The 22,527-nt window shown below is 43.1% G+C and overlaps 2 protein-coding genes across 5 annotated transcripts in view; both read right to left on the reverse strand.

The window, feature by feature from the left end:
* Positions 1–11,024, reverse strand: part of LOC115392835 (protein NO VEIN) — a 32,151-nt gene extending 21,127 nt beyond the window's left edge. Inside the window, exons 1-15 of one of the 3 annotated variants that reach the window (XM_030097458.1) lie at positions 10,742–11,024; positions 7,197–7,982; positions 6,606–6,810; positions 6,192–6,535; positions 5,825–5,944; positions 5,545–5,742; positions 5,243–5,383; positions 4,820–5,080; positions 3,968–4,148; positions 3,656–3,822; positions 3,432–3,578; positions 3,111–3,289; positions 2,802–2,974; positions 784–1,014; positions 297–400 (exon numbers count right to left, since the gene is read on the reverse strand). In XM_030097458.1, the coding sequence (XP_029953318.1) occupies positions 297–400; positions 784–1,014; positions 2,802–2,974; positions 3,111–3,289; positions 3,432–3,578; positions 3,656–3,822; positions 3,968–4,148; positions 4,820–5,080; positions 5,243–5,383; positions 5,545–5,742; positions 5,825–5,944; positions 6,192–6,535; positions 6,606–6,810; positions 7,197–7,976 (3,231 nt within the window). In that variant the 5' untranslated portion in view covers positions 7,977–7,982; positions 10,742–11,024. Of the gene's footprint in view, positions 1–296; positions 401–783; positions 1,015–2,801; positions 2,975–3,110; positions 3,290–3,431; positions 3,579–3,655; positions 3,823–3,967; positions 4,149–4,819; positions 5,081–5,242; positions 5,384–5,544; positions 5,743–5,824; positions 5,945–6,191; positions 6,536–6,605; positions 6,811–7,196; positions 7,983–9,280; positions 9,364–10,741 lie in introns of those variants that run through there. The other 2 variants (XM_030097457.1, XM_030097459.1) reach the window with 2 other exon arrangements.
* Positions 11,025–12,839: 1,815 nt separating this feature from the next.
* LOC115393276 (polymeric immunoglobulin receptor-like) lies at positions 12,840–18,263 on the reverse strand. 2 transcript variants are annotated; one of them, XM_030098174.1, is made up of 8 exons: positions 18,176–18,263; positions 16,876–17,199; positions 16,494–16,793; positions 16,299–16,404; positions 14,730–14,833; positions 14,612–14,640; positions 14,268–14,330; positions 12,840–14,090 (listed from the first exon to the last, which is right to left on the reverse strand). In XM_030098174.1, exons 2-8 carry the CDS (start codon positions 17,015–17,017, stop codon positions 13,986–13,988), a joined length of 849 nt encoding a protein of 282 aa, XP_029954034.1. In that variant the 5' UTR covers positions 17,018–17,199; positions 18,176–18,263; the 3' UTR covers positions 12,840–13,985. The 2 variants fall into 2 exon arrangements, with proteins under 2 accessions (XP_029954034.1, XP_029954033.1); XM_030098173.1 differs by having other exon boundaries at positions 18,086–18,240.
* Between the last annotated feature and the right edge of the window lie 4,264 nt (positions 18,264–22,527).

The following is a 22,527-nucleotide window of genomic DNA, read 5'->3' on the forward strand; positions in this document are numbered from 1 at the left end:
GTTTCCTCATTACACACTCCGGGTATCTCGCAGGAACATCAATATCCATGCACTGCAGACTTTAATTTTCTAACTTTAAAAGTTGACGAGGGTCCTCCTGCAACACCAGGCCTTGAATTTCTTTTTCCGTTTTTTTTTTATTTTTTTTTTTTAAGTAGCCTGAGGACAGATTTGCAATATCCACTTCTGCTTTCACCATCTGTCCACCGAAATTAACTCCAGCATAACGTCTCTCCAGAAATCCACCGACAATGAGCGATTTCGCTAATCTACGTGGCTAATCCGGTGAGACTGACCTGCTGCAGAAGAGCCTGGCATATTCTGGCGGGGATCCGTGTCAGACACGCCAGAAGGAATTTGGCCACCGCGTTGTGGCCGTCCTCTTCAGCCGGGAACAAATCTAAAAAGAACACAGACGCTTATTTTAGGCATGACGTCGCAGTCGGGCTGCACACAAAACGGCCGTTTCCAGTTGTCCAGATATTCTGCATTAATCCTTTGTTGGAAACATATTTCTATGCAGTGGATGTTACGCCACTGGAAAGCCTGTTTACTGTGCTGTTTGGATGGAACATGCATTTGTGGAATGAGAATGTGGGGTGTGAAAGACTTCTTTTCCAATTCACCTTCGGCTAAGCCCCGCCCTCACGGCTATGACTATCTAGTGCCTGTTAGCAACAGTAAATAAGGAGGCGGGGCTTAACCAAAGGTTAATTGGTACTAGTTAAAGGAGGAAGTCTTTTTTTTTGTGTGTGTGTAATGCTTGGAGATCTTCTTCTCCACCTGCGTTCCCCATGGCGGCTGCCAAAGCCCTCTCCATGTGATTGGCCAGGAGGGCCGTGGGAGTGTTGGCGATGCCGTCGGCCACAGCCATGGACACGAGGTGACCGGCGGCGCCGACGGGGTCCAGGGCCTCGGCGGCGCTGGAGAAGTGCCTGTCGCTGGTGTGTGTGGTCGTGGTGATGCGGAGCAGCAGACCCGGGGTCACTTCTAACGCCGCCAGGCCGGTGTTAGCTGCGTCAAGACATAACAGCACAGACACAATCCTCAGTAGTGCTATGACACTGTCACAACAGCATCAGACGCCATATTAATATGACCTAATGATGTTAAAAAAACTGCACAATCAATGTTATCCACTAACTACACTTTGAAATAAACTGTGAAATATTTTCATGACACAGTATAATCTTGATAATACAATAATATGAAATATTATCAAAATATAATTTCATCAAGACTTTTTAATGTCAGAATATAATATTCCATCACCCCAGCCATGATACTACAGTAATATGGTACATAATCGTGGCATGACGATTATATGAAACTCAATACCCTGACTCAGTATTATCACAAGATTATATGTATTACCATGATACATGAAGTTATCGTGACATGTTATTATCACAGGATGTCATTTCAGTAGCTCAGTCATGATATAATAGTAACATGAAACGATGACATGATAATATGACTCAAACATTTAACGACAGAATGTTCCATCTACTGAGTCACGATACAGCAGTCTACCATGACAAATGACTGTACTGAATCACATGTGAACGATATGGTATTGTGCCTTATTGATATTATTATATGATCTTGTTACCTTGATATATTTAAGCTTCATCATAATCTTATGACACATCATAATATATCATATTATACTATTTTTGGGAACCAGATACAAGTAAAAAGTGACTGTATTTATTGTGATATGCATATGATATATTTTCATAATGCAAACACTTCAGGCTAATGCAATTATTAATATTCATAGACATCTTTTTCTCATAATGAAGTTTCAATACAATGACTTTTTGATCTATGGTTTTTGGAACTGTTTCCTATAATGACTTATTGCACCGTCTGGTGGTATAAAATAATATTACAAATATAATCCAGCTGTGGCTAGCTGGTTAAGCCTTTTGGCTTCAGTAAATTTCTCTCCTTAATCACTGTGATTATTATTTGGAATTTGCAACATTGAAGCAAAAATTATAATTACAGCAACATATTGTGATTTTTTTTTCACGAATATAGTGGAGCACATCATCATTCACTCCAAAAAAACTGGGATCAACAGGCACGTTGCACTAAGATGTGACACATTGTCGTTTCCATTATTTGGTATTTATGTATAAATACATTATTTTTAACCCATGAGCTACACAACATTTGGTCAATTTTTATCACAGCTCTTATCTGAGCCTGTTCTTCAGCTGCAAAAGAGTGTTTGTGTGTGTGTGTGTGTGTGTGTGTGTGTGTGTGTGTGTGTGTGTGTGTGTGTGTGTGTGTCTCCATTGTAAGGACAACAGGCTGAGCATAAGTAGGACAACCAAAAGAAAAAACTAAACTGCGTGGGTGCAGTGGGCCACACGACACACAAACAAGGCCGGAGCCACAAAAACACTGTTCTGATCATCAAACTACTGCTACTCTGTGCTGACTCTGCCTACAACCAACGGCTTTGAAGCGTCTTGCTGAAAAATCTCTTCAACAGTGTCCAAACCCCAAGTTGGTGGAATGGAATATAACTACTAGCATGTGGAGAAGACGACTGGTCTGCGTACAACGTAGAAGAGCAAGAAGTGATCGGGGTTGATGCCTGTCAAACTGCACGGGGGCAGAAAGTTCGGAGAACTCCTCGGGACAGAATGTGGGCTTGATGAATAAATGATAAATGTCGAGAACTCCCCCGGAGTAAGAGAGTGCAGTGAAATAGAGAAAGAGCTCATGACTGAGGTATTAAAGCGTAAAGTGGAAGTGTGGCGCCCCCCAGTGGGTTTGGAGCGTACCTGCATGTCTCTCGATGAAATCTTTCAGGCAGCCGTGGACGGGTTTGAAGATCAGCTCCCACTGGCTCCACTCGCTTAAATCCTCCAGCAGAGGGCAGGACAGCAGGCAGGCCAGGGCTTGAGCCCGGGACACTTCACCCAGGCGGCCCACCGTCTCGGTTCCGCCTTCGGAACTGGACACACACACACACACACACACACACACACACACACACACACACACACAGCAAAGACAGAAAGATGAAACCAAAGCAGAGCGTGTCGGTGTACCAGGCTCCCGTGAATTAGATCCCCTGACAGACTTTTCACCTTGATTTGCTGAGCTTGGCAAACATGGCTGACTCGTAGTACACCGGGCTGAGCCCTCCCCCTAACAGCGCTTTCTGGCGCTTCACCAGGCCGGCCAGCATGTGCAGGGGGCCGTAGCCCAGGTCCCGACTGTCCCGGACCCTGTAGTGAGACCTCAGCGCCGCCTCGATGTAGGACAGCTGCGAGAGAGAGAGAGAGAGAGAGAGAGAGAGAGAGAGAGAGAGAGAGAGAGAGAGAGAGAGAGAGAGAGAGAGAGAGAGAGAGAGAAGTCATTTATGACGGTACAGAGAAGGACACGTCACGTCTGAAAGTCCGCCTCACCTCGTCTGGATCGGTGGAGGTCACGTCTCCGCAGTGCTTGATGAACTCGAACACGTCCTGTCTGGTGGGTTTGAACCCGGTGCCGGACAGCTCCGCGCCGCCGCCGCTGCTCAGAATCAACGCGGAGCCCAGCGAGTCCTGGAGGAGCTGCACCGAACCAGCCAACACGTCAACTATTCTGTCATCACGGCGTAAACATCAAGAAACTCTGAAAGGAGTCCCACCTGAATGTTCTTCACCAGGAAGTCGAGAAAGCTGCCCTTCTCCAAAGACAGGAAGTCTTTCACCTGGAAGTGTTTGGCCACTTTCTTCTCCAGAGATGCGATGTGAGCCAGGGTGATGGCCGAGTTCTGGGCAGACAGGCTGTCTTTCAGGAACTGCTTCACTTTGGCTGAGGGAAAAGAGCGAGACGTCTGTCAGACCAGGAAAAGCAAGAACTCAATAGAAAAGGACCCACGAAAAATAAAAAATACAGGAAAACGTCAAACTAAACCAATCGACGGCTACAGCAGCATGTGTTGAAAACACATCAGTACCTTCACTCGGGAGCAAAATGTCACTTTTGTCGTTGGCCTGAGTTTGTTCCGTGGCTTTGGGGGCCTTCTCTTTGAGCACCAGGTCCTGAGGGGGGGCCAGGGATCCTCCGCAGACCGCCAGCTGAAACAGGGCCATGGCCAGCCGGTCGGCTGAAACCTCCAGCAGGAAGTTCTGGGCGTGCTGGACGGGGGGAAATGGAGGAGAGACGAACACAAGCAAACAGTCCCTTTTAATGCTGCCAACACTGATCAAGCCCGTCAGTGTTTTATCAACACAATTATCCAGCTCATTTATCACAAATACACTACAGATTAACTGGAAAACACATAAAACAGATTTTTTTTTTTTTTTTTGCCAATTTGGACCAGTGGATTTGAAGTACAGCCTTCTTTCTGAGTTCTGGTGTGAAGAGACAACAATGAAATGTTAAACAGGGATTAGAGCATATTATCAGATTATCCATAGAAATGCCCGATAATGTTAGAGGATGAGTGAGAAAAACCCCAGATCACTTTGAATGTGGGAATTTTTGGCAACCTGGACCCGTTTTGTCCCAAATTCAACGTCTATAGCCAGTTAAAATTACATTTTTTTATCTCTCCAAGCAGGCTGAGAGAGTTTTGAAGAGTGACGTTTCATTAATGAGTTCAGGGCTGCAGAGCCCTTGACGGCTCGTGTTCGGAGGCTTAGGGGAATTAACACCCGGCAGCGAAGAGCACTGAATTAAAGACATGAGACCAGAGTGTCATAACCACTAATCCCTCCAAAAAAATAAAAAAAAAATTAGAAAATTTCCAACTGTGCAGGTTTCTTTAGGGCGTTAAACGCATTCGGCGGTGTCAGGCACCCACCTTGATCTTCTTCGGGCTGAACACTCCCTGTGCGTTGGTGAACACCTCCAGCACGACCTCCGCCGCCGTCATGGAGGCGTACTTCTTCCTGAGCTCCAGGTTGCAGGCGGAGGAGAAGGAGGCGGCGTTCTGAACCGGCTCCAGGACGTTCTTCTTCAGCTTCCTCAGCCTCTCCGTCGTCTCCTCCTCCAGCTCCTTCAGGATCACCTCCCTGGCCTGCTCCAGGATGGCGTGCTCGTTGCGCCTCACTTTGGAAATGGTCTGAAATGAACAGTCAAAGTGACGATCAGGCCAGAGGGTCAGAGTTTCTCCTTTTCAGGCACGTAGCTTTGACGTGTTTTGATGGAGTTCTTTCATCCTCAAAAAGACAAATCCTCAAAAACAAAACCTGTTCTTCACCTAACCTCACACGGCATATTTTACCGCTATGGGCAGCGCCACGCTGTGAATCCTGATGCCCAGCTCGTAGGGAGAGTCACAGTTGTAGTGGTCGGCCAGGTGCTTCATGAACTCGGCCAGGTCAACCCTCACGTTGGCACGATTCCTCCTGAAACTGTTGAGTTGCTAAACAAGAGGAGCAGAAGAGATACATTTCAGTAATTCGTCATTACATCTGCAGAAAGGCTCATAAACTGATAATCCTCTTGTTGGGACAGTCGTTGGTGCTGTTTTTTTTTGTTTTGTTACCGTCATCTACTCCTGCATGTGCAGAAAGCGAGTGGTACCTTCAATATGTCGACGGTCTCGATCTGGCAGACATCGTCGTCCTTGGTGTTGGCGCTGATCTTGAACATGCGGTGGACCATTGGGAGTTTGCAGAGGGGTCCGAGGTTCAGCTCCTCGTAGCGCTTCTTGTCTTTCAGTCCTGCCAGCGCCTGGCCGAGCTCATACAGGGTGCAGATGGACGACACCGCTTCGGTGCACTGATTGGGAAAGACAGCTCTTAATGTGGCGAGCCGGCACCTCGACAGGAGCGAGTCAGCCGCTCAGCGTTGACGTGCCCACCTCGATGAAGATGTTGATCTCTCTCATGATGTACTGAAGGTCTTTGAGAGCGGGGTAAGTCCTGGGTTTCAGTGATCCTGGATTCAAAGTGGGGTTGAGACTGCACACCCGGGACACCACCTGGATAAGGCAGTGACAACAGTGTAATGTGTAATGAAGGCAATAGCACAACCGAATGTGATCAAACCTATTTGCAAAGATGCCGAGATGATGACCTAAAGCTGCTGGACTTCCTTTCTATTTGCAGGAACGTTTCATACCTCAGAACATGGATCAACTCTTGCATAACTTACATAGTTAAAGCCCTGGAAAAGTGAACAACCACAGTTCCTAAAATGCTGAACTTCTCCTCGACATCGTTCCTCACCTTTTGCTCAGTGACCAGCTCTCCCTCGGCAGCGATCTGTCGAATCACGCCCTCCATCAGGCTGTTCACCGAATCCGTATTCACCCAGTTCCTGGTGCTTCTTAGTCCCCGCAGATCCTCGTCCTCCATGGCCTCCACTGCCCTCATGTTACCTCCCAGGACGTCTCTCAGCTGGGCGTGATACCCCTCTCTGAAGACGGGGGCGGCGGGTTCTATTCTGATTTTTTTGACTTTGCTCTTCTTCTCCTCCGTGGTCGCAGTCCGGTCGTCTCCCAGTGCTGGAAAGTCGCTGCCTTGGAAGATGAAGGGTCCAGATGCTCCCTGCTCCTCTGGATTCTTTGTTGCTGAGGGAGACACTGATACTATCTATTCCTGATTTATTGGAAGCATCTTAATGCGATCGCGCTTGCTTACCTGCAGGTATCTGCCACGTGGAGCTCGGCCTGGCTGCTGCTGCTGCTGCTGCTGCCAGTTCGGGCTGAGCCGGCGGCTTCCTGGCCTCCACACTGTCATACAGAGACATGTACTGCTGCATGGGGAACTGCTCACCGAACTGCTGCCTGTACAGCTGTTGCAGTTGATCCATGGACGGCGCAGCCACCTGGTGCTTCTTCATCACCTGGAAGATACATACTTTTACTCTCGCTTTAATTTCACCTATGTTAAGTTTTAAGCAGTTCCCTCGCTTTTTCAAAAGGATCAAAAAACTATAATTTCTTGATTTTTCCTGCTTTCTAAAACACATTAGCCAAAATTACATTTTTTCCCCTGAATCAGCAGAGGTAGTTAGTAAATGAGGAAAGAATACATTTTCTTACTAGCTCCATCCACGACACCAAACTGCTCAGCCTTCTGCACTTTTGCACTGTGCAGACGTGTGAGCGTGTCTGAACAGGTGAATGTTATTAACAATGCTAAGTGCTTTGGGGTTACTAAAGCAGCTGTAGAGCACTATACAGCCTTTGCGGTTCAGAGAACTCGATGCATGTCTGCAGGAACACTTACCTGTATGACTCTCTGGTGCAGCTCCTCCTGGGAGAGTTTCTCAGCGGGCCTGGAGGCCGGCGTCGGCAGGTCACCAAATGAAATGTGACCGGAGAAGAAGGTGGGAGTGGACATCAAAGGCAGCTGGGTGAGATTCACACACTGAGAGCTGACCTCTCGCTGTGGCTCAGCAGCGAGGCGGGGCAGGGATGGCGGTGTTTGTGCCCGATTGGGTCTGTTCAACTTGGCGGCCTCTGCTGGGAAGGCACTGTCAGGTTGATTCTGAGCCAGGTGACTCCTGTGGAAGACCAGACCTTCTTTCACCACGAGATCGTCCTTCAAGGACTCAATCAAGTCGGACATGGAGCTGAAGCCCAGAGAGGCCACGGTCAGGTTTTGGTGGAAGGTCTGGCTGTAGACAATAGCGACTTTAGACAGAAGGATTCCACCTGGATGTTGTTCCATCATTTCCAGAAGATTTTTTCGAACCTCGTCTGACTTTTTTATTTTGCCTTTTGAGGTCTGTGCCTTCGCTCCATCCCCAGCTGACGAACTCGCCCCAGGTTCCTCTCTGGCCCTTGCCTCAGTGCGATGCTCCCTGTGAAACACCAGCTGTCCTTCCATGACCAGATCCTTGTGCAGAGAAGCTACCAGACTGAACATGGAGTCGAAGCCCAGCTCTGACAGGCTCATCATGTTGGTGTGGTACTTCTGCTGGTAATACATCGACAGCTTCTTCAGTGGGATCCCAGCCGGGTGCTCCCTCACCAGGGCCACGATATTTTTCAGGACCTTCTTCATGTCTAACTGTGGAGAGAAAAACACAATAAAAAGATTAATGGATAAACACTCCAAGCTACTAAAGAACTGACTATAAAACAGGTTGGGTAGCTATGATCAGTAACAGGAACTTAAAATAACTTTCTCAAGCAAACATTTCACAACATTTCTCTTCCTGGAATTAATGAGGTCCCAGCCCGTTCAACATTATTATTTAGGTTGGTCTTTATTAATCATCAAATAAATTCATTTACAAAAAGGAAATGTCTTAATAATAGATTCATTAATTTTAATGCTCAGTGTTTATGCTAAGTGGATACGAAGTGTAATGTTTTCTACAGATTCTTTCTTGTTTTCATTTATTCATTACATTTTTTTAAGGCTTCTTTTCATTTAAGATTAAACTGTCAGTAGATTCAGTGTGTAGTTGTACGTAGTTTCATATATTTTTATTGATCTCTTCCTATTTCTATGCTTACACCCTTTTATTTGACATATTTTGTTTGACCCCCTGACCCCAATCAGCTCCCTGAAGCGCCCTGATGCGGCTGAACACCGCAGCTTGGATAAATGTGGAAAACAGAATTTCAGCGAAAAGATGAATAAAGCATGATTAGTTTAGTTTATCCTGGCTGTTTCACCTTCAAGGTGCAGTAACATTGCGTCCAATAGCGTTACACCCCCCTCCCCCTCGGAGAGGGTTGTGCTTGTTGCCAGTTTGGTGGAGAAGACAAATGGTCTAAAAGGAATGTTCCTTCCATACCAATATCTTACTTATTACCTTTAATGAAGTGTTTTTAGCCTGGAGTTAGAGCAAAGTTCAGCTGTATAGTGCCATACACTCCACCTTTGGTTTACTGATTCAACCAGACCTGCCTTTCAACGCCCATCATTGGCACATTCAGTCTGAAAAAAACTTAAAGGCAGATTCAAATGAGCTGAGACCAAAACACAAAGAGAAACTCATCTAATATAAACGAATCTGACACGAGCCTTTAAAACACGTTCCTCTTGCTTGCTTTGATAATCACATTTAAACCTGTTTTATAAAGCTGAGGAATTTTAGCGCTTCACATTTTGATTAGAACGAGTCTTAAAACCTGCTCATCAATTACATTTCTGTCTTTAACTCGACAAGCAAACGTCCAACAAAAGTAAATAAAGTGATAGATTGTTTAAGTTCCCCAGGAGAATAGTTTGACAACCAAAAACCCAATGAAGGGAAAGGAATTGAGTAGATTAACTACAAAGGAAAAAGCATCAGGTTCACAAAGTTTAAGCAACATTTACACAGCTGAATAAGAAGAAAAAGCAGGACATCTTACCGATTCCTGGCAATGAACAAAGACACTATCCTCCTCCATCACAAAGCTGTTGAGCAGTTTACACGATCCAGTTTATGCATACATGCCAGTTTATATACCCCCACCACACACCCACCTCTTCCTCCTCCCACCTCCTGTGAGCCCAGTGCAAGAGAAAGGAAACCGAAAGCCAACACTCAGTGCAGTGAGCAGCTGATCGTGAGCCTGCTCTCACTCTCACATTCCTGGAAATGGTTAAGGCCCGGATAGGCAGACCGGAGGTGCAGAATCACAGCCACAACCTCTTTGAGTTTCACATTCCTAATCTCAGCTGATTCACCTCAGGAGGCATGTAAACTAACCACGTCACCTCAGATCCATGCCAGGTTGTGTTTGTTCAACATACAGGAAGAGAGAAGCTCATAAAAGCTGACAATTTTAATGTTTTACTGCATCTTCCAACCCCAGCAGCACATATTTCTAGATAACCTAGATCCCTTTAACTTACAAATACTGTCCAAAGCAAAACAGATCAATCCAATAAAGTTTGGCAGTCTTACCGAGAATATCTTGGACCAGAGCTTTCATCGATTGCCATACGAGGAATCGTCTGACCTGTAATGCTTTTCTAATGAAACTCAGGGTACTGAACTTCACTTCTTTAATGGCACTGACTGAAATGTTCCGACACTCCCTAGAATCAAAAGAATATCCTGCTATTGGTGATTGGCTGTGGTGTGGCTAATGGTAAAGGTATGCAGAATAAAAAAAACATCACCGTCAACAGTACACAATGTGATATTAGCAACAACAAAAAGACAAGAAGACAATTTGGCCCTTTAACAGATATTGAGATGAAATAAAGACAAGCGGCTCATACTCTTCTGACTGCACAGAAATGAGAATTTCTTGACATTCATTTAGACATCATTAATAATATAGTGAAATATTGTGATATGCTGTTGAGATAGGGTTTTTTTTATGTACGACTGAAGACTTTGGTATCAGTCGTCGATGCATGGAAGACCAAAGTACCAGCGCTGATCTTCAGTCTTGCCTCTTGCACACAGACTTTGTGGGTTTGGTAAATGGACACCCAAAATGCAAGGAAGGTTCTCCATTTTAACTTGAAACGGTTGTCACGTGAGCAGGAACTGAGTTGTATAGTAGACGCAGGTGTATAACAGAATTGTTGCATATTTGTGAACAGTGCTCTTTCTCTTGGCCTCAAACGTACACCAGCTATACCTGGACCCTGTTGGTTTGTCATTTCCTGCAGTTGGGATCTACTTGATCTGTAGATGTGGTGGACACACGTCTTTCGTGATAAGTGCATTTATATCGTGATGATAAAAATCCATATTTCGTGCAGCCCTGGGGTCAGATGATGCAGTGTTTACATGCTCTGGGAGTGTCCTGACAGGTGCTAACAGGGTGATACTGACCAGGTGGCAGAGGGGAGTGAAGGGACTGTGAAGCTACCTTTTAGCGGAGGCACCAGTTGGGCTGGATCGGTGTTTGGCCTGAGAATGTGTCTTCTTTCACCATGTTTCTTCCTCTGGTCCGAAAGCGAATCTCATTCCAGGAAAACGGTCATTACTGTGGCTAACGTTAGCAAACATTGTCCCAGATGTGATGTTTTCGCTCTTTAACTCCACAAACGCGTCATTAGAGGTTGCTGAAAAGCATCGTAAGACAGCAATAGTGTACCCGATTGACAATATCACTGTATCTCATTCAAAATTTACATACTGACTGAGAAACGAAACTTACAAGATGTTTCCGTATTAGCCATTTAGGAGCTAACGCTGTGATGCGTTCATGCGCTCATGAAGGTGATAGGAAACACCGGGTCTCCACTTTAAGTATTTGCATTTACTATGGTGCTAAATGTTACCGTTTTAGTTTGTTAAATGCTTTATTTTTTTAAAGGTAGAACCATTTCATTAAATATAGAGATAAAATAAATAAATGAATTTGGTTTTAAAAGGATTCGAACCCGAATATTTTTCGTGTCGACTATCTCCTCTACTCCGTGAATGCAGCACCGCTCTGAAAAAGGCATCTTCTTGTAAAAGCTCCAAAAGCCTTTTTAATCTTTTTAATTCTTAGTTTTAGTAACTTAATTAATTAAACGGCCGTTCATTTTGGGGCACATGCGAAGAAAAAAGCGAGATCGACCAAGTGCTGTACTTTGGACGACAACTTTAATAAATGGAATAAAATATTGAATAAAAAAAATGCTTACTGCATCCCCATACATGTATTCGTGCTTTTGCATTTATTCCTACGCATAATTTTGACTGTGTTTATGCACGTGAGCTCATACTCGAAGAGAATGTATTATTTATTAACATCATCACAATTATATTATTATTTATTTATTTATTTATTTATTTTTTAGTTTGTTTTCAATATTGCTATCAGCTGTTAGAGATCGATGAAAAATGCATCAAAACTCTCCTGTCGTGGAATCCGAGAAGCATTTTTGTATCCATTCATTTACACTGAAGTCACTGAGTTTTGATCCCTAAAAAAAACATTTTGATCTTTTTTCTGTGCAGTGTTGTCTTGCTTGACTAGCCTGTAAGGAAAGAAATCAGGGAGAAAAAAACAAAAAACAAAACAGTAGCTGGTGCTATAACATCTCATTTACACAATGTTTCAAGTGAAAACGGATGTAGCTTTCCTGATGGGCCACTAGTGGGTGAATATGGACTTGGAGTCATGATATTGCACATGTTGGTGCATAGCAGTGTTTCACCATATTTTTAAGTGTTTTCAAAAAGTGTTGTTTTTCCTGTTTCCACAGAGACAGGGCAGACGAGGCTGTGTCAAAGTGTCTTTGAGCAAGGCGCTGCTCCCATGGATGGACTGAACACCTTGCATGGCGGTCGCCTCCATTGGTATGTGAATGTAACTAGAATTGGTAAGCCATTTGGGCTCTGTTCAATCAGTGTAAAACTATAGAGTTAACCATTTACCGTTCATGTTGGTGTGATTGTTTATCAGTACATCCAGTCGACGCCAGTAACTTTCTTGGTTTCGTGTGGGACAGTGTCTCACATCAATTAAACAGGAAAAAAAACTGCTAAGATAAGTATTTGTGTCCCAGGCAGGAATGAAACTTTCATCTGGAGGGATGATTTGTTGCTTTGTGTTTTGAACTTTGCTAGTTGTCGAATTTGAACTTGTGGATGTTGTAGCAGTCAATACTTTATTGATGCCATGTAGGAAATTCTTATGTTGTGTACACACACTTTTATAAATCAGATTATTTTTTGGGCTCATGCTATTTATCAATCTGACACAATATTTTATAAATTAGACCCCTGTATTTTATCTTAAAAAAAAAAAAAAAAATTGTTTTGTTAGACGACAACTAACTAACAACTCTTGGTTCCCAGCTACATATTTATTTGATGCGGGTCATCAGAAGCATGACAGCTGACCTCTACATCACTTTATCATCATCATATAGACTGAATCAGGATAGATTGATTCCGTTTAAGATAGTACAAGCTGAATAAAAGTGTTCCAAGTATGTCCCTGTGGAACACCCTACAAAGATCCATGCATCCAGAGTAGATTTATAAACATGAAGTGTCTCTTGTTGTGCTGTGTCATTCACATATGAATCTATGCATTGTGAACAGGCCTCGACTGGTGACTCTTCAGGCTATTTCTTTAGCCAATGTGAGATCAAAACTTTATTTACAGTGCGTTTTCATGAAATTAGCAAACATAATCGATGACAGTTCATAATACAATTACAAGTGTTGAAAATCACTGAAGTAAAAAAATTAACCCTTTCGGACACTTTATAATGAGACATTTATCTTTAATAATATTACAATAGAACATGTCTTGTGAATTGATGTTGAACTTGTTTTGTTGGGTGAAACATATACTCGTATTAAGACAGTCTTCTGTAAACAAACAGCCAAGGTAAAATCAGAACAAGACAGTCTAACAAATGTCCTCCAAATTGTGTGAGGTCCTTTATCTCCCCTTGACAGCATTGTATTGTTTTCAACTAAACAGCAGAGGGTGCAATCACATTTAGCAGCAGGAGACTCTATCCTCCTTAAAAGTTTAAGTTGCTGTAAATATCATGAAATGACTGTATTGTATTTGGTACCAAGTAAATTCAAATAGAACCTTTCTTTGCCATTGTGATGCTCAGCTTCAAGTTGAGCAGCATTTATTGAGTGAGCGGATCGTCTGATTACTGTTGAACAGGAGAAGAAATGAACTGAAGGCCGTGGTTTCTTATGTCCTGAGGCAGTATTGGTTTTCTGTACAGTCATGCTCACTGACCTCGCTGAGCTTTTTCACAATGACTCACAATATCTCCACTGTACCTGAATGCATCACACACTCACACACGCACAACACACAGAAAACATCAAAGCTGTTGGTTTCCTGTACCGCGCGTGCTGCTAACCTGCTGCCGCTCGAGCTGCATCCTTTATTTGGTTCTAAACAGAGCTCTGAGGAACAGGATCAACCTCAAAATGGAAAATAAAAGACGGCAGATGACCCATTTTAAGACTCAGAGAAAGAAGCAGTGGGGGCATCAAAAGATGCAAAAAAAACGGAGAGGAAGCGAGCGGTAGCGTGTGGACAGGTGCTTCTTGCAGTGCGGTCGTTTCCTGAGTCAATCTGATGGAGAACAGAATGCACAGATTAAAGAACCCAAAATGGACAAATCAGATCACAGTCTTCACATTTCGGCAGTTATCGTCTGTGGAGGTTTTTTCTTCTTCTTCTTCTTCTTGATAACCACTGTGCTATACGTGACATCTTCATTCGTCTCAGCAGGGGATCTCTAGATGTTTGAGAAAAGCAGAGTGAAAATGGAGGTTTGAAATGAGTATTGATTCATATTCTCTCACACGACTTGCTCTACTTTTGAAGAAAGTTATAATTAAAAAAAAAATGCAATATTTTGACCCACACACAAAAAGTTGTGTAAGGTGTATCATACTGAGTCTATATCACTTACAATTGTCGTGTCGCGTTTTTTCCTCTTGTATCTCACCTCACTGTACGTTATTTCCCCCGCTGCCTGAAGAGGACAAACAGGACGACTAGTGAACAATCAGTAGTGTTGTATTCAAGGCATTCTAACAAGAAACGGGGTCAGGGTCAAGACCAGATCAAGTCCAAGGAGGTTAGGTGGCCGGGACAGCTCACAGCAATGATATAGCAATAAACTTCCTTTTGCTGTAATGATGCTTAAATGATATAAATTGAGCATCTTTATATACCTGTACTGATATATTTGGTAAATATTCACGTCAACTTGCCTGACATGAAAAAGTGATTAAAAGGACATATTTTTCTTACCGTTGTAGCCGGTGGCGTCCTGCTCTTCTCTAAACACGAAGGAAAACTCGGGGATTAAAATGTGTAAGCTGTACGCATTTTTTTCAGCTGAATTGATGAGATCAAACTGGAAACTCACTGCGCTTTTTCAACCGGAGCAAGATGACGACGTTCACCATCGCGATGAAGATCAGACTCACAATAATGATGATGGTGATGATGGTGATGGTCACCCCTGAGGCACTGGAAGTCCCACAGACAGAGTGTGAGGGTTGAAGTGCTCCAGGGTTAGGCACTATGGTAAATGTTCAATTACAGTGTTTTTACACTGAACAGTACTCAGTGTTTGATCTTAGTCACATTCGCACACCAATGAAGGCGACTGCTATGCAAGGCGCTCTGTCCACTGGGGAGCAGGATGGGGTTCGGTGTCATGCTCAAGGACACTTCGACATGTGGCAGTCAATCTACAACTCTCTGACTGAGAGACAATCTGGTCTACCAACAGAGTCAATCGGCTGTTTCCTCCCAAGACCACTTTTTAAAAAAGTGTCTATGTTTGCCAATTGTACTTAAATAGCTTTAAAAGGAATCATTGGATTGAAAATGTCAGTTTCTCTGCATTTCATCAGGCAGGTCAGTGTTATTTAGTGTATCTTTGTTTCTATGGCTTCTCTAAACCTGAGGAGGTTTGACGAACCGCTTCTCGATGGAGGTTTGGTTCGATCTGAGTCATTTTGACGCCGAACTCTGGCAGCGTGTGAGAACAGTCAACACCGAAAACTGCTGCTTTCCTTTGTGGTTGACTGAACATGAACTTACTCTGTTACTCTATTCATTATCTGATTGTGGACACTGGCTTTGTTAAAAATATGATGTAAAACATGTTGGTACTGAGCTGCATGGTTGGTCACTCTTGAAAATAGAACCTCTGTGAAAACATGCTGAACGAGTTGGTAAAGCACTGCTTCGAACAGCGTCTTTGAGCGTTTTGAAAGGCACTGCACACACAATGCATGATTACTCTGACTAAAAACCCTTTTAAATAGGTTTACGGATTGTGTGTGATTATTACTCACTGTTAAAATAGTAAAAGTGTAAGTTGTAGCTAGTGATCAGCACAAATTATTTCGATGCCAAGGTCCGTGACAGTAATTGGATTCATTTAAAAGCTGCCTGGTTTATGGGGCACGTTCATGGAGGGAAACACAATTCCAAACAAGCGAGGGAGTTTTAAAGGGAAATTTAACACAGGAAGAAACCTGCAGGATTCAAACTCTCGCCTTGGCAGGGGTACGGATTCAAACCCTGGTTCAGACGGGAGGTCAGGATCTGAACCGTGGTGATTAAAGTAAAAAGCAACAAGCAATGAAAATTTACTCAACTTTGATGTAAACAGGAAAAATTCTCCCAGTAGTTTGCTTGATCTGAAAGACACCCCTGATGTATCGGGACCATGTTCATTAAGGTAAACGAGCCAAATCGACAGTGACGGTCGAAGGTTAGCTTCCACAAGTCTCAGCGTGGAACGTCAAGCCAAAGCTTTCACAGCGAGATCAGGGCCATAGAGTACCGTTAGCGGGAGGTCTCAGAGAGGCCAAAAGTCTCTGCAAAGTCATGGAGTTCATCTTCAGTGACTCTTGCCCTGCAGCTCTCTTGCAGCTTCGTCCTAAACTTTGAAGACTTTTGACACACAGCAGACGCTCACCTGTTGCCACCATGTTGTACCGTTGTGGGAACCTGACTTGTTGCAGACACAGTGGTGAGGCTCACACTTTCAGAAGTGGGTGAAAAGGTGGTTAACACTTTTGTTGCTGCAAAAATAAGCAGCACAAAGGTTGGCAGAAGTTTCACGCTGAATGTTAATGAGGTTTCTTGATCAAATGTAAAGTGCTGCACTCACTCATCGGAGGTCTGTGCTCGACAGTCACGTGCACAGGCATCTGCAGACCTTCGCTGGCGCAGAAATACCAGCCGCTGCTCTCGGTCCTCAGCCTCTTCATCGTCACAGTGAAAACGCCATCGTGGTTGTTATTGATGATCACTGAGGTTGAATCGATTTCTCCAGCCGACCCCTTTACACAGGGTCCTCCCAGCCTGCACCACTGGCTTTCTCCAGTGTTACTGCAGTAACAGCTGATGGTCAGGTCTTCTCCCATGAACCCTTTCACCTCCTGATTATCAACATGAAGTCCAGGCACACCTTGACAGGAAAGAAAAACAACTGATTCCATCAAGATATTCAACTTTTTTTTCAAGATTTTAAGGGGAGTGGATGTTCTTACCTGTAGTGACTGAGAGCTTAAAGAACTGTTTAATGTCGGGATCTTTTCTCTCCACAGCGCACCAGTAGTAGCTCGCATCCTGAGGTTGCAGGTCAGTGATGGTCACCGTGAAAACTTGTCGGCTCTGGTCATCATGGATCATAAATCTCTTTTCAGATTTCCATGTTTGCTGTGTTACAATGACGTATTTGCACAGCAGCCACTCAGGACCCACACACAAGTATTTTATACTGGATGTGTACTGTGGCTCGTACAGACACGGGATGGAGATGGATCCTCCGGCCTTCGCTGACACCTCACTGACTGTAACTAAGCTCCGGGTTCCTGCAACAAGAAACACGTCATTCAGAAGTTTCAAGGTGCCGTGTCTCTTCTGTCCGAGGACAGTGACGTTCAGAGAGCAGTGTGTACATTCTCTCATGCCGCACATGCTCGTTCCCTCGCCGTGACGCAGTATTCCAAGACGAAGAAATGGATAGAGTGAAAAGATCGGATGGACGGATGCTTAAAAATGTGTACCTTTTAAAAGCTGCAGTATCAAAGTTAATCCAGAAAGAAAGAGAGAGGAAAAAAATATCGCACATCTGCATACATATACACAACCTAAATACAATAATATACCTAAATAAATACAAACACACCTAAATACAAACATGCCTAAATGAGAAAACACTTGAATGTATATGTACCCAAATACAAACACATTTTAATATGTACACATCTATATATGCACATACCCAAATACATATATACCTAATTATAAATACACCTAATCACGTACCTACCTAAATATAAACAAACATATGCAATATAAACAAATTTAAACAATCATAAATGCCTACATAAATACAAACATATCTCATTACATGTACACCTAAACAAAACAGAAACAGTCCATTCACTGCTACTTTTCATCTCTTGAAGCACTCTTCAGTTTGAGCTTTTGCCCTCTACGTGCGACTGCAGCCGCCTGCCTGATCTCTAATGTACACTAAACACTCTTTAGTGCTCCAGATATCTGTAACATCTGTAAAGATCGGAACCACTTAAGCTTAGCTGGACCGTTACGGAATAAGTCTCCAACAATGCATTTCAGTGAGAGGATGGTTATATTATATGCGAAGACCAGCACAGATGTTGCTTTAACTAAAAAAAAAGAAAAGTGAATAGTGACAACAATCCTCCAACAATGTCAAGCACACACACTGACCTGTGAGTCCAGTGAGGACCAGCAGAAGGCTGAAGAGAAGCAGCATGACGGTGAGCAGAGCAGAACCAACAAGAACAAGGAGCAACTCACACAGAGAGATTCTCTTCTACTTCCTCTCGACTGAAGGCTGCATCTCTTCCTTCTTCTGTAAGGCGGCTGCATCACACAGTTAACACCTTTATGATGCCAGCAACATCATTTTTCACCCCTGATGGTTTGATCTGTGTTTCTCTGTGTTCATCACACCAGGCTGATGAAAGCGTCACAGGCAGGGTGGCTCACAGCAAAGCCTGCAGATGGATTTGGTCTTCTGCATCATGCAGCATCACGGCGTTTCTTTGCATTTTTCACAGGCGATTTCCTGAGCCAAACCTGACCTCAAGGTCTACTTTGGTGAAACACGGTAAAACTATTATTAAAGTAGGATATATAGGGAATCTCTGGATTTCTTCAATTGTAGAAGCACTGACAGGAAACTGACACCACAGGGTTAATAAATAAACATTGAAAAAAATTATAGAAATGGTGTGTTGGAAAGTGCACTGATCTGGAATGGAATCCAATGAAACATGTTTTCAAAAAAACAAAAGCACAAAATAAATGGATTTATTTATTTACGTACTTAGTTATTTACTTCCTTACAAATTCAGATGTACCCGGGGCTGAATGCCACTCTTTCTTTTAACCTTTCAATTAAAAAAAACATACAAAAAATTTTACAGTTGCTAACAATTTTATTGTTTGTACATTATATTATATTCTAAAACACATCTCCTGCTGGTACTGCAGATTTGACAACAGAGAATTTCCCCCCATATGCTCATTAAAAAAGAGTTTGCATTTAAAAACCTTCCTTTCAAGCAGTCACACTTAATTTTTTTCACATTAACTTTTGGATTTAATGACAGTTTTATGTCGGGAACGATAATTCATTGACAAGCTAAGGTTTTAGAAAGATTTGTGATCACAGTTTTATAGTAGTGGGGGGGAAATTAGAGATTTCAAAGAATATATATATACTGTAGTTGTGAAAGTTTCTGAAACTACTCAGTATTTGCTCCAGGGCACGTTTCTGGAACCACACTGATATGATAACTTGGAAGTGTAACTAACATGATATAAAATGATAGATGAATAAAAATGAATGGATGAAAATTATAGACTCTTTAACGTCTCAACAGATCGTTTCACACAGCTCAATAAAGAAGCCTTCATTTGTTACCAAGTTAAGACACGAGTCAAAAAAAGAAATGAAGATGTGGTTCAACCGGTAGTGGTGAAATGAGAGCAAAGGCAGGAAGTACGAACACTGAAAAGCAAAAAACAATAAATAGATCAGAGGTAGGTTAGTGGTTAGGGTAACTATTGATTGGAAAGTTAAATGGTTAAGTATTTTATCAATACGTTTCTTAATCATAACCCCCCCAAAAATTATTATTTTAAATAATCTTTTTTAGAATTAATCATTTTGAGCAGATCTGACAGTAGGCTGGTTTTCTACAATTGACAATTTAAAGGATCTGTTTCGTCTGGAACTTTTTAATGTTAATGTTTAAATGTTTTATTGTTGTTTTAACCTGGAAAGATTTAGAGTAAAATATGTAACCAAGACAACAAAACTGACAGTCACAGGATTGCATTTGATTTGATTATAAATATATTCATCTAATTTCTTGCAATTTCAATGTATTGTGCTTCTATGAAGTGTTGAGTGGGAAAAAAGTAAAGAAAAACTAATACAAAGTGAATTAATGAAAGAAGAAACCAGAGAAAAATCTAACTTTGAGAAAAAAAAAATCAATGTTTTGAAGAAAATGTCTAAATTGTGGTCGACAAAGTCTGAATTCTGAAATCAGAGCTGTTAAAGGAAGGGCTTTTTTTTGTGACAATCTTTTTCTGCCTTGAACTTGTCAAAATGTAAAGAAAAATAAAACTGACATATTTCGTGATTTGAAATAATAATCAGGAAATATCTTGGTCTTTCGATTGTTTTTTGCTGCGAATATGTTACTGTTTAAATCTGAAATTAATATATATTAAGGGCTCAATAAAGTAATAACTAGCATTTTTCCCGCAGTGAAAAGTTTGCTGATTTAAGTCAGGGCCTCTTTGATTCAGTTGCAATGGGAGAAGCACACTCAACATAAAATGAAATTCAAAAAACATTGTTCAAACACGTGACACTTGAGAATAATCTCTTCAGAGTGCCATGGTCATGATCCCTCGTCGTTTGGGGAGGGTTTCCTTGTGATTCTCACAAAGCTTTCATGGTTTCTGGATCTCAGACAGGTTTTTCTCCAGATACATTTGATTGAGGAGAGTGCAGAATTTTCTCCCTTCTGCTCCAATGGATTTTGGAGAGACATTTTCTCGCTGAAATCCAAATGATCACACATTTTGACACCATAAACAATTGTGTTTTAAAAATTATTATTTTTTTATTAATTTTTTAATGCTCGAATTGACTCTTTGTTGTGTTTACACCAGAGCACCTGGAGAAAACCCAGCCAGTGTAAAGCTCCCCTACAGCTATGTGCACGCATCCCTCATGCGCCCTCGGATCTTAACAGTATAATGCCGCCATCGATGTTCCTGTTGCAAAGTTCATGTTTCTGCCTTGGATGGTAGAAGCGCCGGCCCCCCAGCAGCAGCCTCCTCCTTATTGACCAAGGTCACTCTTCTTCCTCCTCTGAAACAACCTTCTCCAGAAACCTTTGCGCCCGTCGTTCTCGTGGTCCTTCTTGGTGTCCTGTATTGTTGCCAGCGCCTCCAAATCTTTGAGTTCTTTCTTTTCTTTGACTATTTCGGTCCCTGAAGCTGTGATGGTGCCCTCAGGTGTCAGTTTGCCGTCTGAATGTTTTGTCTCTTCAGAGACAACAGTCTTTTTCTCCACCTTCTTCTCTCCATTGTGTCTCTTCTTGCCACGACGCCTCCAGAAGCCTCTTTTCTTCTCTTTCTTGGCCTCGATTGTCTCCACTAAAACCCTGTTGGCCTCCTGTAATCTGATCTCCTCAGATTGGAAGCTCTCCTTCTCGGCCTGGAGGCTCTCCTTCTCAATGTGGAGTTTCTTCATTTCAGCCCGGAGGCTCTCTTTCTCAGCCCGGAGGGACTCGATCTCATCCAGGAGGCTCTCGTTTTCCTCCCAGAGGCTATCTCTCTCAAAACGGAGGGTCTCCTTGTCAGACCGGAGTGATTCCAGCTCAGCCCGGAGGCTCTCCTTCTCAGTCTGGAGTTTCTCCATTTCAGCCCGGAGGCTCTCTTTCTCAACCTGGAGGGACTCTCTGTCAGCCTGGAGTGATTCCATCTCAGCCCGGAGGGACTTCTCAGCCAGTAACACCTCATTCTCCACCCTCTTCCTCTCCTCCACCTCCTGCTCCAGCTTCTTCTCAAGAACTCCAAGCTTCATTTTCCATTCCTGTTCTGTTTGGAGCTCCTGCTTTCCTCGGTCAGCCAGCAGCTCAGACGATTTCTTTAGCATCGCACACATCCTCCCATTTTCCTTCTTATATTGAGACAGCATCAAGTCTGAGTCCCTCAGCTTCCCCTTCAGTTCACTCACTTCTCTTGTGAAGTCTCCAATGTGCTTCTGGAGTGTGAGGTTATCTGTCTCGGCCCTGGTCGCCTTCTGTCTCTCTGCCTGCAGCAGTTCAGACATCTTGCGGAGCTCCTCTGTCACTGATCTGTCTTCACTGTGTTGACTCTCCTGGTTTTTCTTTCCCTGGTCCTCCTCCAGTTGGCCACTTCTTTTCATCAGCTCCTTCTGAACTTCAAGAAAATCCTCACATTTTCCTGTTTTCTCCCTCAGTTCTTTTTTTAACTCCAGAATCTCCATTTCACGGTTTGTAACCGTCTGAATCAGCTCATCAATATGAGCGCGCATTTGTAAAAGCTCAGGAGGACACTGATTACGACGGCGGGGGTTCCTGGGGAATCCTCCTCTCCCCCTGGGATGCTGATATTCAGTCATTTTCACTAATGTGCTGAACAAAACGTAAATCTGCTATCTAATGTGTCAGTCGGTGCTGTCGGTGCTCACTCTGAATGTGTCTTCAGTGAACGTGAACTATCGATTCGAAAACTGCTCTGTCGGTGCTCTAGCTGCTGCTCCACTGGGGGCTTCCTGTAGTTGTGACAGGAGAAGCAGAGGAAGCTGCAGGTTGAAGCTGTCTGATGACATCACTGATGACATCACAGCCAGAGCAAAGCAATATGCAAATGAGGCTGCCACTGTTGTTGTTGCTAGCAACGGTTGCTAGGGCAGCTCTCTCTCTCTCTCTCTCTCTCTCTCTCTCTCTCTCTCTCCTCTTATTTGCCTTTGAGTTAAAAATATTAAATTATTGATCTAAAAATCCTTTGGGTTGTTTGGGGAGAATAATTCTGCAAATGCAATACAAAACCATCTTTTACCTCAACACTCAACACAATAGAACACTCAGCAGAAC

Source organism: Salarias fasciatus, chromosome 8 (genome assembly GCF_902148845.1).
Source record: "Salarias fasciatus chromosome 8, fSalaFa1.1, whole genome shotgun sequence".
NCBI classification, from domain to species: domain Eukaryota; kingdom Metazoa; phylum Chordata; class Actinopteri; order Blenniiformes; family Blenniidae; genus Salarias; species Salarias fasciatus.